This window comes from Coregonus clupeaformis, chromosome 3, assembly GCF_020615455.1.
Source record: "Coregonus clupeaformis isolate EN_2021a chromosome 3, ASM2061545v1, whole genome shotgun sequence".
In the NCBI taxonomy this organism is placed as follows: Eukaryota; Metazoa; Chordata; class Actinopteri; order Salmoniformes; family Salmonidae; genus Coregonus; species Coregonus clupeaformis.
In genome coordinates this window covers 17,739,203-17,759,105 of record NC_059194.1, presented here as the reverse complement: position 1 = coordinate 17,759,105, position 19,903 = coordinate 17,739,203, and the positions used below count along the sequence as shown (strand labels likewise).

General features: G+C 42.6%; 1 protein-coding gene across 6 annotated transcripts in view; it reads left to right on the top strand.

The window, feature by feature from the left end:
* Positions 1 to 10,718: 10,718 nt before the first annotated feature.
* Positions 10,719 to 19,903, top strand: part of LOC121541588 (E3 ubiquitin-protein ligase RNF130-like) — a 101,677-nt gene continuing 92,492 nt past the window's right edge. For 2 of the 6 annotated variants that reach the window (XM_041850723.2, XM_041850756.2), the window contains exons 1-2: positions 10,719 to 10,886; positions 11,441 to 11,901. In XM_041850723.2, the coding sequence (XP_041706657.1) occupies positions 11,634 to 11,901 (268 nt within the window). In that variant the 5' untranslated portion in view covers positions 10,719 to 10,886; positions 11,441 to 11,633. The remainder of the gene's footprint in view (positions 10,887 to 11,440; positions 11,902 to 19,903) is intronic. The other 4 variants (XM_041850748.2, XM_041850741.1, XM_041850714.1 and 1 more) reach the window with 3 other exon arrangements.

Sequence of the window (19,903 nt, the reverse complement as noted above, 5' to 3'; positions counted from 1 at the left end):
TTCTCAGTATACTGTAGATAATTTATGTTGATTCAAGGATTTAGTGTGGGCCTACATTACAAGTACGTCAATATATTTCATTTGATATAAACAGTTCGTACACATACTGTACTGACCTTTTTATCCAGGAGAAACTTTGCATCCAAGTCAAGCATTCAGACTAAAATTTCCCATTGACATGAATGTGTGACTTACACAAAAGATTGAGCTGTGTGCATATCTCAAGTTAGGATTCAGCCCGCTTTGTTAAGCTTGCAAGACTTTCACGTCCTTAAATCATGCCGTGATGTCGAAGGGAGATTTGGGTGAAAATTTGAGTTACTCAAGTGGATCTCAAGCTACGATTCAGCTGATTAACCACGTTTCTATCCATAATCTTTATGCAAGTAAAGTCATACCATATAAAAAAAAATCACGACAGCTGTGATGGAAACAGGAAGTTTCGGTACAAATGTATAAATGTCGACAACTCATTTGTTCGTTCGACGTGGTGGGATCTTTTTGTGTCGGTAAAATCAATTATGCGAGAAATATCTATGCGTAAATATTGATTTAAAGGTGACAGAGCCACAGCAGTGTTTGTCAGACCATGAGACATCCCAAAAATTGGTCTTCTCAGGAAAACATCTGTAGCATCCTAAAGGTTTAGCCTACAAACTATTATGACCCCTCTATGGAAAGATGACTCTCACGAACATGACTCGTCTGGAGGTAGCCCAATACCCGTTTAAAAATGAATGGAAGTATATATGGAAGTAGTTTAGTGCCTAAAAAAAGGGATTAAATATTCTGGTGACATGATGATCAGTGCTTGACTGCCGTTTGACAAATACAAATATTCTCGCTCTTATCCATAATAATCTCATCATGTAGACAAGCCTACCTGCACTGTATCTGGGAGCTGTTGGCTAGAGCGCACGTGCCAAGACCAGAGTAGGCACATTTGCTATTTAATGCAACAGTTTTGTCACGGTTTCGGCCGAGGCTGCTTCTCCTCCTTGTTCGGGCAGGCTTCGGCGGTCGTCGTCTCAGGAGTACTAGCTGCCACCGTTCTATATTTCGATGTTCGTTTGGTTTGGTCTGTTTGTACACCTGTTCTTTGTTAGTGTTGATTATGTGCCCTATAAGTTCTCTTAGGTTTTGTCATGTGTTGTGTGTAATTGTTTCGTGTCAGCTTGGCGTCAGTTTGTTCGCTCTCGTTCTGTTTTGTTTGGAGAGAGTGTCCGCACTGTGTGCGCAGTTTGGGTTACGCACTGTTTCCTGTGTGCGTAATTGTTTCGCTTGCCCTCCGGCTGGGATTTTGCCGTGAGTCTTTTTGTATTGTTTGATCCTCACTAAAGACTGTTGAAGAGCCTCTGTTGTCCTGCGCTTGATTTCTGCACCACATCTACGCTCAGCCCGTGACAAGTTTTTGTGATAAAACTATTGGTAGAGTTGAAAATGCGATGGAAACACATTGAACTTTAGATTTTTATTCTGTACATGAAAACTTTTTATCCGCAACAAGTCAGTTTGGTGTAGTGCTGAGCGATTAAAATGTCAGTTATTTTCCGTTTTTTAAACAACTCATTAACCAATGTCAGTTGATTATTTGAATTCCATTTGGTTCAAGTTTTTTTCTGTGAGCTCAATGCGCACATTGTAGTTTTTCTAGAGATAAATCAGATCCAGCCTGAACTATGCAATGTAGCAGGGAGTTATAGTTTCCAACAAGCAAATATTCTACATAGTTTAGCAAAGAAAACGTGGTAATTAACTAGAAAGACCATAATTAATTGTGCATCTATTGTCCAGTCTCTGGTTTTTTTATGCCTGTTATGGAAGAGGCAGAAGAATATGCAGATTGTGAGGGGATATAGAGAGCAGCTGTGCCTTATTTACTTTGAAGAACTACAAAATAATGATTTCCTCAGACAGCAGCAGCTCTATGAGATAATGACTTGGAATTAAATAATAAAGTCATCAAATAAAACAAATGTAATATACACAACAACTGAAATATTTTATTAAAGAAAAGCAATGTGAATAAATTATGGTTAACAAGTGATAAGCAGTAATGAGCTGTCACTACCATCATGGGACTTTTATTAATTATTTTATTCTGTATTGTTACAGCATTCAACTCAAATAATCGAAACCGAAATAAAAACAATGATTATTTTTTAGTAATCTAACCGAAACCGAACCGACCTCAAAAAGCACTAATCACTCAACACTAGTTTGGTGGAAACACACCACTGGTGGGAAAATGTGCATATTTTCTTTATGCATATTTTTTTATATTCGCATGAAAATCTGTCGCCAATTGGATGGAATCCTAGCTATTAAGAACAAAGTTGTCTCATCAACTTCAAAAGATGCTAGGGTCATGGGAGGGGTCTAGCAAGAACATTAAAGTGGTCTGAAGTGTGTCTGAAGGTCAGCTAGACTCATCACATCCTCAGGCGGATCCTCTTGAGGCTGAACAAAAAAAACCTTAACTGTCTAATTGACATTTACGCTGCAGCTGAAAGCTCTTTATGACCACATGTCCCCTTGGAGACCTGGATACATAATAAATATTCATATATGTGAGCTGGAAAGTTAAGAGTTAATGTGCATTAACCTAATAACAACAGCACTAACTGTGGTAAATGCAAATTTATATTTTGGTATCCAGATTTAGCACTGTTATAGGTCTACAGAAGGATTACTTTTATACTATTCCAGGTATTCCTTAAAGAGGTAGGGTTTCAAGTGTCTCCGGAAGGTGGTCAGTGACTCCGCTGTCCTGGCGTCGTGGGGGAGCTTGTTCCACCATTGGGGTGCCAGAGCAGCGAATAGCTTTGACTGGGCTGAGCGGGAACTGTGCTTCCATAGAGGTAGGGGGGCTAGCAGGCCAGAGGTGGATGAACGTAGTTCCCTCGTTTGGGTGTAGGGTCTGATCAGAGCCTGAAGGTAAGGAGGATTTAAAAAGTAACCTACCCAACCCTGGTAGGGGCTCAGTGTTGTGGACACGTTTTTTATCAAATCAGCCATGGAATTCATGCTTGCTGCTGTTTAGCCATAACAATTAGGTGGCAGGATAGAGTGAAAGTTCCGAGAGAGCTAAGGCTCATTTCAGCGAATGATTTAATGGACAGGAAATAGCTGGCCGGTACATAGCAGTAACTTACATAAACTACTATATAGGGAACGCATTCCTACTCCGTAGATAAGAGGCATGTTTAGCTTGCATGCCGGTATATCTTCAAAATCAAAGGAAACCAAGACGACAAGCTGCTTCAGCTGAAATTACCACATTGAAGCTACAGTAAGATTGAACATGAACACCTACACACAACAGATTCACACACAAACACACACATTTGGAATGTTTTATGGCAAAGCCTCGGTTAATGGTTTGCCTGATGAAAAAAAGACCTAAAGGAGTTTGGAATGAAAGCCGGAGAAAAAGAGAAGCACCAACTTACGGACGCCGGTGCACTCCTCCGTGGTGGAAGAGGGGGAACAGCCATGTAGAAGAAAGGAGACAGAGAACAGCAATAGAAGAGTCCCGGCTGGGGCAGAGAGAGTCATGGTTCTGTAGAGGATCTTTAGTCTTTCCCAGCAAGAGCTGTAAGGTGTGGCTAGCAGCTACTTCCACAAGCAGAGAGCTGCCTCACACACTCCTCTCCCTTCCTTTCTCCGCTCCGTGTTATACAGCCTCTCTTCCTATTACCACCTGCTAAGTAATATATTTTAGCCTCAGACTGGAGTTGTGTGGGTACTCCTCTTATCCAAATCCACTTGATGTGATGAGACACAGTTTGGAATTTGAATCTGAAGTGGCAGTGTAGCGCTGGTGCTTTTCTTACCAAGTCCACTTGTAATGCAGTGACGTCTAAAATTGTAATCTCTCTTGTCCCAATATCAACCTTCAAATCACTATTCCTGCCAAAGTCTGCCAAAGAGTCTTCGTTGTGTCTCAGATGAGTTCAGCAGCTTGACTTCAACAGACTGCCACTGTCTCTATAGTGTGTTCTCCTCTGGTCTCTTGTAATGCGGTCCAGCTGTGTGTCTAGATAATAATGTAAGTCGCTCTGGATAAGAGCGTCTGCTAAATGACGTAAATGTAAATGTAAATGTAGTTCTGCCTCTGTATGTTTCTGTGGAAGGGGGGTGACAATGTTCCTTTCGTACTATGAGTCATACAATGAGAGAGCTGTGAGTTTATCTTCCATACGCTTCTAGAAAGAGGAAATGCGACCAGACACTGACAAATGCCAATTAACACCCACTCTCCCTTTCTCGTAAGAGCACACACACATTCACGCATGTACACAAGTGACATGCGCGCAGACATACACACACAAACACATTAAAAAACACACAAGCACATGCTTCATTAGTAAGTGTCATTGTGTTCAAGAGCGCCATGATCTGACATTCATTGAAATATCCTGTCCTAAACAACGCCTACACAATCCCGATCCTCCTCTCCCTTGTAGCAATCTTGTGTAATCCATACTGGACTCAATAGTGCATCCTCAGATGCCATTTAAAACACAACCCATAAAAAGCCCCTCAGGTCTTGATGCCAGAAGAAAGACATTCCTGCCATTCTTCGGAGGACAACCCAATGTTGAATAAGCTTATGTCAATAGGATCAGAGAGGATCTACATTCCACCCAAAGACTGTATGGAGAAATATCCAACTTTTGCTTTTATGCGAGACCTCGATTATTGTTTACGTAGCTTAGTTTATCGCTCCTCCTTAGGACTGTGGCATCAACTGAACATATTTGTGCAGTTAGTCCTTACTCTGCACACATACCTGTGATGCGTGATTTGAAGGACTCAGGCGCAGGAGGGTAAATCACAAAACAGGCGCACTGGAACAAACAGGCACACAGGGAAAATACCCCGGCAATACAAAATACACTGAACTCAACCGAGCTACTATCTTCTCACAATAAACAATCACCCACAAGGACAAGGGGGCAGAGGGAGCACTTATACACATACTAATGAGGGGATATGAACCAGGTGTGTGTAATAGACAAGACAAAACAAATGGAATGATGAGATATGGAGCGGCAGTGGCTAGAAGGCCGGTGACGACGAACGCCAAAGCCTGCCCGAAGAAGGAGAGGAGGCAGCTTCGGAGGATGTCGTGACAATACCGAACCATACCAAACCATACCACACCATACCACACCAAACCATACCAAGCCATACCATACCAAACCATACCTAACCATACCATACCACACCAAACCAAACCAAACCATACCAATCCATACCAAACCATACCATACCAAACCTAACCAAAACATACCACACCAAACCATACCAAACCACACCACACCAAACATACCATACTAAACCACACCATAACAAACCACACCACACCATACCAAACCATACCATACCATACTAAACCATACCAAACCATACCATACTAAACCATACCATACCATACTAAACCATACCATACCATACCATACCATACCAAACCATACCATACCATACCCAGACACACACATAAACTCGAACTAACACAAACAAACGGTCTATCGAGACGGATTTTTTTTTTTCCTGTTCCCCAGTAGCTATGGCAACTGTGAGGAACCGAGAGGCAGACGCCTACATGAGGAGCAGACACATTCCATTCCGTCAGAGAAAAACAGAGACGTGTCAATGCCATGGCCTTGAAAGGACAAATAGCAAAGTCAAATCGGGTCTGCAACACATCATCATTATAATACTTGTCCCTTCCAGCACGGGGCAAGAGGTTGAGAATGACTTCAACTTCTGTGTCAACAGTGCTTAGCTAATGTTATACCCTACTGATGTGTTCATGTGAATAGCTGACACCACACAGGAAATGATAGGATCCTCCTTGCTGATGGAAAAGAGGGATCAAAGATATAGGGGAAGTGTGTGTGTGTCACCCTGATGTTTATATATTCTGCCTATCACTGATTTAAAAAATCTGTAATTTTCCTATTACATTTGGCAACGTGTTGTTATCATCCCCAACCATTAACATGAGTGTTGTTTTTGGTGGCATAGCTGAATATGTGACAATGACTCTTATAGGATGAGTTGCATGGTTAGATTTTGATCATAGCTGACACATGGTCAATTCAACGGTAACAGAATGACACTGAGACTCTGATTTCTCACTTTAAAAGTACCAAACAACAAAAACTATGGATTGACCATGTTTTCCAAACACTCTGTTAAATATATTCTCCGAATTAAGATTAAAAGATGTCTGCAGAAACAATCGGGCGTCAGCTATGAGATGACATCTCAGTTGTTTGAAAAAAACGATTTTGGTTATTGAAGTGGATCGACACCCGGTAACAGAATAACATCATGGGTCCCTGATATGTACTACACAGAAATGTATAATTATGAATGTCATTATTATCATGGTGAGGTATCCTAGATAGGTACACAAAGGTAGAAAAATTTAATATCCTCCTTTGCATATTTGGGTATTATTCTACACACTGGGTATTATTCTAATGAGCTCCGCCCCCAAAAAAAGACCACATTTGGTTGTTCCGGACCAGACCAAATCTGAACCAATCATAGACCTCTATGTTGAACAAATTTGGACATCAAAGTACAGCTCAGTAGAATACAGTAGAGTGCAGCACTGTAGAGTTCAGTACAGTACAATAGAGTAAATTATACTGTACTCTAGTGTGCTCTATTGTACTGTAATGTACTGACCTATACTCTACCCGACTTTACTGTACTGTACTATACTGTCCAAACTTGTGAAACGGTCATCTATGATTGGTTCAGATTTGGACTGACCAAATTTCAACTACTTTTCAGCATCCATGGATGTCCGGTGTCGGTCAGTGCTCAGTGAGGAGAGGGCTGGTTATAGTAAATGGAAAGAGAGGGGGCTCATGATAAAAATGTGTTGTGTGCTTATATTTGTCCTATTTCATTAATACACATGTGGGAATTGTAAAAGTGTTTTTTGAGACACCCTCAGAGAGTGGGGTCACAGCCTACCATTATCAACGGCAACCCTGGAGCAATTAGGTAAGGTGCCTTGCTCGAGGGCACATCGACAGATTCCTCACCTTGTCGATTCAGGGATCCGAACTAACAACTTTTCGGTTACTGGCACAACTCTCTAACCGCTAGGCTACCTGCCGCTCATAGGTAGGTGTCAGTAAGAACCGTGAGAGGGGGAGCGAGAGGGAGGGGTTGTCCAGACTGTTTTCACACTGTTGCTTGAACCACCACGCAACAGAAATAGAAAGAAAACAGTTATGAGCTGAACATACAGTAACAGTATGCCAGTGGAATGGAGGACAGTAGCAGGTGACCCAACTGTGGTTGACCCAACTATTATGAATTTCTATGAATTGAGTTACAGTCATTATGAATTGAGTTACAGTCATTCTGTTACAGATGTTTTGGTCATTCTCCGACTCAGCACGTGATGTCCACGGATGGCAAATTATGGGCGATATCAGGTCTGTCCATCGTGACTGTTTTTTTGCCCAAAAAATGGTCATCCCAAATTGGTCTATGTTTACTCAGTCCGTTTTGGTCCAAATTTAGCCTAAGATCAGCCTGACCAAAATAGTTACCGATTTGGTAACAGGATGTTTTAATCATAAGCCAAATTGTTATCAGAAACAACACTCTAACTAATGGGTAGGTCTACATTTACTTGTTACTTCTGTGAACTTTCATAATCCTCACTTCTCATGAAGGAGAGAAATAAAGAAAATATCTTAAAGGTATGTGGGTTTTTGGTAAAAAATGACAAGACACTTGGCAACATTTTATAAACTTGCTACCATGATTACTGATAATGCTGAATGAATCGTGAAAGATGACGAGTGAGAAAGTTACAGAGGCACAAATATCATACCCCCAAGACATGCTAACCTCTCACCATTACAATGACAGGGGAGGTTAGCATGTCTTGGGGGTATGATATTTGACTGTCTGTAACGTTCTCACTCATCATTATTCGCGATTTATTCAGTGTTATCCGTAATCGTGGTAGCATAATGTAGAAGTGTTTAGAAACATATTCTATTCTTATTTACAATAAAAGTGACTCCAAAATGACACAATACATATTTACCATTTATTGAGCACAAATATAAATAACGCAACCAAAATGAACTGCAAATGCATCCAACAAGTTTGTAGAGTCACAAGCTTGATGTAGTCATTGCATACCAGGAATATGGGACCAAATACTAAACTTACTTTACTTTATTTGTAAGAATCTTTAGAGGTGTCAATAAGCTTGACCCCCTACCTTTTGAAAATAAAAAATGTTTACTTGTTAAACAAAATCTCTTTCTCTGAGCCCCTTTTTTAGCATACAATATAGCTCAGTATTTGAAGTATTTATTTTATACAGTCATGTGGTGGCAGGTAGCTTAGCGTTGTGCCAGTAACTGAAAGGTCACTGGTTCTAATCCCCGAGCTGACTAGGTGAAAAATCTGTCTATGTGCCCTTGAGCAAGGCACTTAACCCTAGTCGCTCTGGATAAGAGCGACTGCTAAATGACAAAAAAATATATAAAAAAATTTCTGCTCAGCTGTATCAAGGGTGTCAATAATTTAGGACCCCATTGTATGTCTCTTAATTTCTCCAAAATATAGACCCTTAGCTTTCTTTCATTTGACACAAATTTGATATGCTCCTATGAACTTCACGTTACATGGGGCTTTTTACATGGAAATGCCCACATACAAACTGGACAGAATTAAGGTGTCATTTTCATTTGACCTAGTTCATTGTTTTAATAGTCTACAGACGAGAATGGAAGTGGATTTGGAAAAAAACAAAACGTTTACAGAATTAGCAAAAGCATTATTTTCTTAGAAGCCACTTTTGCTCAAATGCAGTAAAGTTGGTCTGTTTTTAATTAAAATAAACAGGAAATTACAAGACACAAAATGTTGTGGCGTTCAGTTTGGCTTTTTCCAAAGACCGTTCACTGTTACCTACTCCAACCACCAGAGGTCAGTCTTGACAAACAAAAGTAAAAAAGCGCAACCTCTGTCTTGAACTGAGGAAATATGTGGGTGGAATTTGGAAAATGCTCTGTTGCCTGTAGGCCCTGCAATCAGTCTCTGATTCATCAGAACGTCAGCAAGACAGCAACAGTGGTATGTATTAATATAGGACATCTCAAACCTAATTGCACTACTGATGAGAGAGAGGGCAGAGGAAGTGAAAGAACACCTGCATAAAAACAAATGACAGGTACAATCAATGTTTCTAAGGCAACAACAGGTATTTTATATCACAGAGACGGCTCTGACGCCTTTATTTACTTTAATTAAAATGGACAGCATGTCTCCCCTTAGTTTATCTGTCATATCAGGAGTGACATCTCAGAGATGCTGTAGTTAAACAGCCCATCGCTCCTAATTTACTGTAACTTCAACCGTCACCAAAGCCTCTGTGATTTAGTTCACAGCCATCCATCCATACATAACAGTATCCAGGTTTGATGTACTGGAACAACAACCCAGCCATCTCTCTACTGTCCCGCCTCTTTGATCTTTACTGCACGACTCCATTGAGAATCAGATCTTATATCATTCAGTCATTTTTCCACCTTAGCAGGTCTCTCCAGTGCCGCACGGATTTAGTGACAGGAGCAAGCCCTGCGACATGTATCAATTAGCTTGTCACTGAGTACCGGGTGGCCGCGGGCTCTCTTCTTGCCAAAGGTAAGCCGATCCCTCAATGTAGCCACCTGCCAGGTCTATGGGGAGCCAATTCACTATCTCTGCTGCCAGACTCCCCCTCTCCTCTCCTCCTCTACCGCACTCTCCCTCTCTCCTGTCCTCCTCCGCCACACTCTCCCTCTCCTCCCCATCAGTCCTCCTCTCCTATCCTCCTCGGCCAGAATCCCTCTCTCCTCTCCCTCATCCTCCCACGTCCTTCCTCCCAGTCATGTTTGTAATAATGGCTGAAATTCTGTACACTGGTCATGCACTGGAGAGACTCATCTCAAACTCCCCCGCTTCTTCCTGAGGCTACTGTTGGCTGTTAGTTTAAAATCGACCTGCTTTTGTGCAGAGTACAGCACAGGTGGGAAAATACAAGAGCCTGTCAACAATGGATAGAGCGGGACCAGAGGGTATAGTGGCAAATGGACAAAGATGTGGAACACCAGGGGAAGCCATTTTGTGTTCAGGTTGGAACAGTGTAACATCTACACACAAACACTGTGTGAGAAGGGGAAGGGCATAAGCAGATCCATAAGCTTTGAACAGGTGCTTGTTGTCTGGATGAGAGTCAAGTATTTTGTTCCCTTTTCCCCCGAAATTGGCCTTAGTGAAAACGCTGTCATAAAATCCCCAAATCCACAAGAAAAATTGAATAGACTACATAAAGATATCTTTATAGCTTAGTTTCGTTTTGATAGCATAAACCTGTCACTGCAGGATAGTGACATATTGGTTCCCCTAATCAATAAGATTATAGGCTACCAGCTTAGAACATGTGTTGAAAACATTTTCCCTAATTGACTGCCTACAATTGGATATGAGGGACACTGTGACCAATCCACGCTTTATCAGTAGGCTATAATTGATTAAATAACAGTATTATTTAATGTTGACAGGTGAGGTGATTGTAAGGCTATCTACAGGTGGCCGTCTTTTTAGATATTGAGAACGTTGGCGTGACGGTGGGCCTATAATCGCCCCCTTCTATGTGCGCGAGTTTTGTACGCTCAAGTCGCGCTGCGCTTGCGCTGTGTGGCTCCAGAAGAACCAGAAGGAAAAGACGAGAGAGTGGATCGCATTATCGTTGTTTTGAGGCAAGGGCCACTGAACGTTCATAATAATAAAGCAAGGCAAGAGGTTTTGTATCAATATCGTTTTGGTTCGACGAAATGGAGAAGGTAGGTACCGCGTCATGGCTTTCCGAGCTGCGAATCAATGCGACAAATGTCGTACATTAGTGGCTCCGAGCAAGGGTAGCTCGCGATCATTGGCACACTATTGTGAACACAAAGCAGTAATGACAGCTGTTCACTTGTGGCAATAATGCACAGCTGTAACATTTGTATATTTTTAAAAAAACATTGGCACTCGGACAGCTTGCCGGCTATTGAAAATCTGGACACGGTCTATAGGCTTTTCATAAGCTTCTCATTTTAATGCATAGGCTATGTATTTATATTCGGGATAGCCTGCTAAGTACTCGAACGATACAAATGCGCATTATAGTTGACATTAATATAGGGCCTATGATATTCAAATAAAGTGCTCTCCTTAGGTTTTCATGCGATAAAAGGTTACATGGATTGTCTTGTAATATTAACCAATTGACAACAAATAGGCAAATCATAAGAATATAGTCTACATCTGCCCAAAGCCATTGTATTTCATTATTTCAGCTTGTTTCCCTACAGCTCTAATGTGCGCTTCCTTTTTTTTTTTTTTCGTTCCAAAGGCAGTATAGGCTACACATGTATTGGAATAAGAAAACTATGTGAAGAGCACCGCATGTTTTTATGACGGGACGCCACACGGAAGACGCCGAACCCCTGTCTGTTTTTTGGGGGAGGGGAAGTCGTTGGGAGTGGTTCGATTCCCTGAGTAACAGCTTGGATGTAAAAGGGACATTACAGTAAGACATTCCGAAGATGCCCAAGAGGTGGACCACAGCAACGCCATGCAGCTATCTCCCGGTCGTCTTGTTGGTGTTCGTTCTGCCCAGATGTATACTGTCGATCCGTGCCGACAAAACCATAAGCAAGGAAGACCATGTTAGTGCTACGGTCAATGCCACCGTACTTGACTCCAAAGGCAATCCTAAGCAAATTCTAACCAAGGACGATGGCATGTACGGCCAGAATTCACCGAAAGTGGACGCAAAAGGAATCGTGATTGCACCTGCACCGAATCATGGAGGTAGGTTGGCACAAGTATGGGCACACTGGCTGCGTTTACACATGCAGCCAATTCAGATCATTTTTTCACTAATTGGTCTTTTGACCAGTCAGCTCTGAGATAAGAATTCGTCTGGCTGTGTAAACGCATCCATTGTAGCCTATCTTTTACCGGCAGTGATGCATCATTGCATGCATGTTAAAATGTAAGGTATTACTGCATGCATTACTTTTTGAACTCCATTAATGTATTTTTGAGTGATATTGAGGAATTGCCTTGTACTCAAGGTGTCAATAATACTACTGACACACACATTTGCTTCTGAGTGAAACCTGTTCCCATAATATTTTCTAGTTCCAGACATTGCATCTGTGGAATCATCAACATCAATGTGTGTGTGCGAGCGAGATCATGGGCGGCAGGTAGCTTAGTGGTTAAGAGCGTTGTGCCAGTAACCGAAAGGTCGCTGGTTCTACTCCCCGAGCCGACTAGGTGAAAAACCTGTCGATGTGCCCTTGAGCAAGGCACTTAACCCTAATTGCTCCTGTAAGTCGCTCTGGATAAGAGCGTCTGCTAAATGACCAATTTATTATTATTATTATTATTATTATTTTCATGCAGAGGCCCTTTCTGTTGTATTTTCTAAAAGCCCTTTATAACCTCTAACATCTAATATGACACTAGTTGAAAAAATGAGGAGTCAAAATATAAGTTACTCAAGCAATTTTATCTATAACAACATCTGAATTATTTGCAAGGCTCTGCTAGTGACACACACAGAAACACCAGATAAAATCAGAGCCTCTCCAAATGACACACAGTAACAAACTACTGGGACTTTAATTATCAGTTTTGAAGGGCCTTCTACCAAACTGCTGCTGGATTAATAAATGCCCAATTGTTTAGGCAATATTTTCCTGTTATTTCAAGATGCGATATTGTCACTCTCTTTCATCAGTAGTCGCATTTCCCCTTCTGCCCCTTATGTTTGTCTGTTATGGGGCCACAGGTTGGAAATAGCCAATGTTTCTGCAAAGCTAAGCTAATTTCTCAGAATATCAAAGTAAATCTCTGACATAGGCTACTTCCTGGACATTTTCATTTACATGATACTTTGTTCAGAACTGAGCACTACTTCCTTTTTGAGATTTGCAAACAGTGGTAACTTTTCAAATCATGAAAAGATTCTGTTCTAATTTGATCACATTGGACTTTTGGACCTCTTCTGTGCAAACTCATATTTACCCCATTTCCCTGAGCCGCTTGTTTGAGTGCCTTCGGGCTATTCTGGCTGAGGTAAACAGACTGGACAGGCTGGATGCAGCTGTCCTGTGTCTCGCTCCTCAGTTTATGGTAAACACTAAACAGCAGCGTCCCCTAAACACCCTTTCCTAGGGCGTAACAGTTCTGAGGAGGCTCTGAATGACTTGTGAGGGCGTGGCTTGATGGGGAATTTGAGGAACACTCAGAAGGGGGGTTGGGGGCCAATTGGCATGCTTGGTATTTACAACCATTACATCATATTCCACCCCTAACATAGCAGGCTGTGTGTTGTGTGTTTTTTATGTGTTGTGTCCATGATTTTATGTGTGACTGCATTACTGAGCATAAGTTCACCCTATAGCTATGAACAGAGTGTACTCTCTTTTGGTCCACTTCTCCCCTACTCCAACAACAAACCATGAACCAGGTCTCTAAGCTACTGTAGTAGAACATTACATAGTGGGTAACTTAAAATGGTTTTAGCTGAATCATCCTGGTCCTTAGACTGTGTTGCATGTGTATTGCAGCGATAGGCCAATGGGGGATGTATTATGTCAATAATGCCACCGATGGGGACCATATCATCTTTCTGGCGTTGGTGGTGTGAACCCTGGTCCCGCTGATGCTCGGGTCGTTAGCTGTGTTCAGGTTACAGGATGCACAAAAAAACCTACAGGAGCATGAAACTGAGAATGTTAAGGTTAAAACGGGGTCAAGCATCTTCACCGATCCTCTACGTCTGTCAAAGGAAGAAAGAGAGGAAGCAAGCAAACATCAGTTTACATTTTCCTACCTTTCTTTGTTCTTGGCATAAGGACTTTGTTCTGAACAGTTCTTTGTCTTGCTCGTTCACAAAGAACAAAAGGATACTCTTTGAAAGGTTTTACTCGTCCCTTTGGATGATGATATAGAACATGATAGGTGTATAGTTGCTATGGAAACTGAAGTGGCCAGAAAAGCAGCACTACGGTTGCCATCCCTGTTGTGGGCAGAAGGCGCCTTTTGATTCGTCTGTGTATCATCAAACTTCAGTATGGGCAGCCTAAAGTAGTTACAACTCCCCTGTTCTTGTTATGTCCAAACGTTTGATCGAGAACTTCATTGGTTGAAATCTGATTTGATGTAGATTAGCCTTGTGTCCTAGTCTCTGCCTTGTTTTTGGTGTCGCTCGGGTTGACGACCAATCACCTAGTTTCCATTGTCTGCTGCTGGTGCCGTAGTGGCAGTTTGGCCTTGTGGGAGTGGCGTGACCTGTGTGGCAACCTTGCCAGCGAAAGTCAAACTGCCAACCCCAAACTCGGTCAGGCAAAGTGGAACACCAACCGCATGTTAACAACCAGATGACCAAAGGTAGGGCTAATGTTCACCAAAGTAACACATTTACTTTTTTGTATGACTTGGGTCATAGTTACTTGGGAGATCCCTGTGGATCACATCAAATGGGAAGTGCTATTAGAGTCATGGTAAGGTTCTTCTGTTGAGGGGGTTACTGGACTAAAATAGAACTGGTTTCCCGCTGCCCGCAATCTGCGAGTGCCGTACAGGATTCCGTTACTGTCAATCAAGGCCATTGCGTCTGCACATAGGTGAGCGGGAACACTACACTGTTTCTCGTCTTTCTTCAATTCAATAGGTCTGACGGAAATCAATCTCTTAGCACCGCACATGTACCTGCCTCGATGGAATTATCATCAGCACTCCATTGATTTCAAGGACGCCGAATGCCTGTTGACTGTAAAACACCATGCTTTGGCAGTCACCTGCATTCCACTTAACACTTTTGTGTTCGTATAACTGAGGAACTGAGAGAAACAAAATGAGTTAGGATAAGGTAGAAGTTGCCTGTGGAACATTTTATTCTAATACAGCCTTTTCCTCAGTATGAGACTACATCCTCAAGCCTCTTTGGCCACCCACTGTCAGTTCTATCCATCCAACAATCCATCCACCTGATTTTGTGGAGTCACTGGTTTTAGGTGTGTGGCAGGCCCTTGGCTTCCAAGTTCTGTGCTATTTTTTTTTAGACTGCTATTATAACAAAGTTAACACGTTCTCCACGAGGACCCAATGTTGAAAGGACTTCATAACAATATATTGCTGCGGTGGCTGCCAGCTGTCGCTTCTATGGAGGACATTAATCGAAACGGAAACCCTGGCTTCATCAAACTGTCTGACTCTGGAGTCTTGGCAGAGATATGGAAGGTATCAGAGCACCTATAAAGTACAACTACTGTCCTCGCAGACAGAGGTCCTTGACCTTTCTTTGTCTGTACCCTTTGAACCTGATATTTTGAACTTTGAACTCGGTCTTTGGTCTGTTACTGTCAAATTACTGAAGGTGAGGTGTCAAACCAATCATATCCGTTTAATTCAGTTCTCATTTTATATTAGCAAAGTTTTTAATATCTTGTAACATTTTCACATAACCTTTTTATGGACCATTTTAATTAAATATGGTTTGTTATACAGAGTGTGAGTACCGGTAGTACTTCAGGAGAGAAGTAAAAATGTATTAGAGCCATTCAAAACATGATCTACAGCCTCCTCCAGATTCAGGGCCTCTTGGAACATAAACCAGTTGATCTAGCACTTCCTGTTTTGAGTTGTGATTTAGCACTTCCTGCCTTTCCATCTTTATCTCTCTGCGTCTCTGGCTGTGCAACCGTAGGACTGAGGCGAAGGACATATGGTGGGGAGATCAAACGATTGGAACCAAAGCTGTTCTGAGCCCTTCGGCAAGCTGTAAAGATGAGCAGTCCCTCAGATTAATCCCCTCTAGCTCCTTCTCTCCCGTCCTCTCCCACGCTCCATTTACTTCGACTAGTCTCTCCTCACCACAGGTCTGACTCAGCAGCCAATGAGAAATCATTCCAAAAACTAGCCAACCTGTCAAGCCATTCAGCATCCTTCTACCACCCAATCAGAATTAAGACCCGTGTAGCTCAGTTTGTAGAGCACGGCACTTGCAACGCCAGGGTTGTGGGTTCGATTCCCACGGGGGACTAGTATGAAAAATGTATGCACTCACTAACTGTAAGTCGCTCTGGATAAGAGCGTCTGCTAAATGACTAAAATGTAAAAATGTAAAGACCGAGAGCAGCCAGAGTAGCCTTGTCAGATGGATGCAGGCCTGTCGTAAAAAATACTTGGCCAACAAGACCATGTGTCAATGGAAACCCTGTTATGCCATTGCGTAGTTGCTGAGCCAGGGGATTTGAGGTGCTCGAGTGGGCCCACATGGCGGTAAATGACCCTGGCACGGCGTGGCTCTGTGGGGATGTTGGCTAATTAGCCTCACCCCAGGCCATGGATGAACAACTCTCCCTAGCTACTGGGAAGAAATAAGGACAACTGTCAACTTGCCCAGTTATTTCTACTGTCCCTTACAGGCCGTGACACTTGAAATTGTGCACAGCACCAATTAGCCAAGGCCGGCCCGCTCATTAGGCAGGATTAGGCGGCAGATTGAAGAGGGCGGCATTTTCTGAGCTAAACTGACCAAGACGCACCGCCAACAACAACATACAAAACCTCACATAATTCTTCCCAAAAACAATGACAATTTCTCAACCAGTGGCATATGGTCTTTTTAGGTGAGCGCTGATGCCGTGGCCATTTTGTCAAAGGCAGGGGCGCAAAATATTTCACTTACCCATTCCCAGCGCGCCTCTCGAGGGTGCTGTTGGAGAGACGCATCGCTGCGGCGCTCCACCAACGTTCCGTCAAAAACATCATCTAACATAAACCAAGTAGCAGATATAGTATGTGGCCTTTTCTGTAGTCTACTGTCTGGAGATACAATGTAATGAGACAGACACTTTTTACATCATGCAGGTTTTTCCGATCAAATACAGTGGGGGAAAAAAGTATTTAGTCAGCCACCAATTGTGCAAGTTCTCCCACTTAAATAGATGAGAGAGGCCTGTAATTTTCATCATAGGTACACGTCAACTATGACAGAATAATTGAGAAAAAATAATCCAGAAAATCATATTGTAGGATTTTTTATGAATTTATTTGCAAATTATGGTGGAAAATAAGTATTTGGTCACCTACAAACAAGCAAGATTTCTGGCTCTCACAGACCTATAACTTCTTCTTTAAGAGGCTCCTCTGTCCTCCACTCGTTACCTGTATTAATGGCACCTGTTTGAACTTGTAATCAGTATAAAAGACACCTGTACACAACCTCAAACAGTCACACTCCAAACTCCACTATGGCCAAGACCAAAGAGCTGTCAAAGGACACCAGAAACAAAATTGTAGACCTGCACCAGGCTGGGAAGACTGAATCTGCAATAGGTAAGCAGCTTGGTTTGAAGAAATCAACTGTAGGAGCAATTATTAGGAAATGGAAGACATACAAGACCACTGATAATCTCCCTCGATCTGGGGCTCCACGCAAGATCTCACCCCGTGGGGTCAAAATGATCACAAGAACGGTGAGCAAAAATCCCAGAACCACACGGGGGGACCTAGTGAATGACCTGCAGAGAGCTGGGACCAAAGTAACAAAGCCTACCATCAGTAACACACTACGCCGCCAGGGACTCAAATCCTGCAGTGCCAGACGTGTCCCCCTGCTTTTTTTTTATTTATTTATTTCACCTTTATTTAACCAGGTAAACCAGTTGAGAACAAGTTCTCATTTACAACTGCGACCTGGCCAAGATAAAGCAAAGCAGTGCGATAAAAACAACAACACAGTTACATATGGGGTAAAACAAAACAAAGTCAAAAATACAACAGAAATACATATATATATATATATACAGTTTGTGCAAATGTAGCAAGTTATGGAGGTAAGGCAATAAATAGGCTATAGTGCAAAATAATTACAATTAGTATTAACACTGGAATGATAGATGTGCAAGAGATGATGTGCAAATAGAGATACTGGGGTACAAATGAGCAAAATAAATAACAATATAGGGATGAGGTAGTTGGGTGGGCTAATATCAGATGGGCTGTGTACAGGTGCAGTGATCGGTAAGGTGCTCTGACAACTGATGCTTAAAGTTAGTGAGGGAGATAAGTGTCTCCAGCTTCAGAGATTTTTGCAATTTGTTCCAGTCATTGGCAGCAGAGAACTGGAAGGAATTGCAGCCAAAGGAGGTGTTGGTTTTGGGGATGACCAGTGAGATATACCTGCTGGAGCGCAGACTACGGGTGGGTGTTGCTATGGTGACCAATGAGCTAAGATAAGGCGGGGATTTGCCTAGCAGTGATTTATAGATGGCCTGGAGCCAGTGGGTTTGGCGACGAATATGTAGTGAGGACCAGCCAACAAGAGCGTACAGGTCACAGTGGTGGGTATTATATGGGGCTTTGGAGACAAAACAGATGGCACTGTGATAGACTACATCCAATTTGTTGAGTAGAGTGTTGGAGGCTATTTTGTAAATGACATCGCCGAAGTCAAGGATCGGTAGGATAGTCAGATTTACGAGGGCATGTTTGGCAGCATGAGTGAAGGAGGCTTTGTTGCGAAATAGGAAACCGATTCTAGATTTAACTTTGGATTGGAGATTCTTAATGTGAGTCTGGAAGGAGAGTTTACAGTCTAACCAGACACCTAGATATTTGTAGTTGTCCACATACTCTAGGTCAGACCCGTCGAGAGTAGTGATTCTAGTCGGGTGGGCGGGTGCAAGCAGCGTTCGGTTGAAGAGCATGCATTTAGTTTTACTAGTGTTTAAGAGCAGTTGGAGGCTACTGAAGGAGTGTTGAATGGCATTGAAGCTCGTTTGGAGGTTTGTTAACACAGTGTCCAATGAAGGGCCAGATGTATACAAAATGGTGTCTTCTGCGTAGAGGTGGATCTGAGAGTCACCAGCAGCAAGAGCAACGTCATTGATATACACAGAGAAAAGAGTCGGCCCAAGAATTGAACCCTGTGGCACCCCCATAGAGACTGCCATAGGTCCAGACAACAGGCCCTCCGATTTGACACATTGAACTCTATCTGAGAAGTAGTTGGTGAACCAGGCGAGGCAGTCATTTGAGAAACCAAGGCTATTTAGTCTGCCAATAAGAATGCGGTGGTTGACAGAGTCGAAAGCCTTGGCCAGGTCAATGAAAACGGCTGCACAGTACTGTCTATTATCGATCGCGGTTATAATATCGTTTAGGACCTTGAGCGTGGCTGAAGTGCACCCATGACCAGCTCGGAAACCGGATTGCATAGCGGAGAAGGTACGGTGGGATTCGAAATGGTCGGTGATCTGTTTGTTGACTTGGCTTTCAAAAACTTTTTGAAAGGCAGGGCAGGATGGATATGGGTCTGTAACAGTTTGGATCTAGAGTGTCACCCCCTTTGAAGAGGGGGATGACCGCGGCAGCTTTCCAATCTCTGGGGATCTCAGACGTTACGAAAGAGAGGTTGAACAGGCTAGTAATAGGGGTTGCGACAATTTCGGCGGCTAGTTTTAGAAAGAAAGGGTCCAGATTGTCTAGCCCAGATGATTTGTAGGGGTCCAGATTTTGCAGCTCTTTCAGAACATCAGCTGTCTGGATTTGTGTGAAAGAGAAGCGGGGGGCATGGGCAAGTTGCAGCGGAGGGTGCAGAGCTGGTGGCCAGGGTAGTGGTAGCCAGGTGGAAAGCATGGCCAGCCGTAGCAAAATGCTTGTTGAAATTCTCGATTATTGTAGATTTATCGGTGGTGATAGTGTTTCTAGCCTCAGTGCAGTGGGCAGCTGGGAGGAAGTGCTCTTATTTTCCATTGACTTTACAGTGTCCCAAAACTTTTTGGAGTTAGTG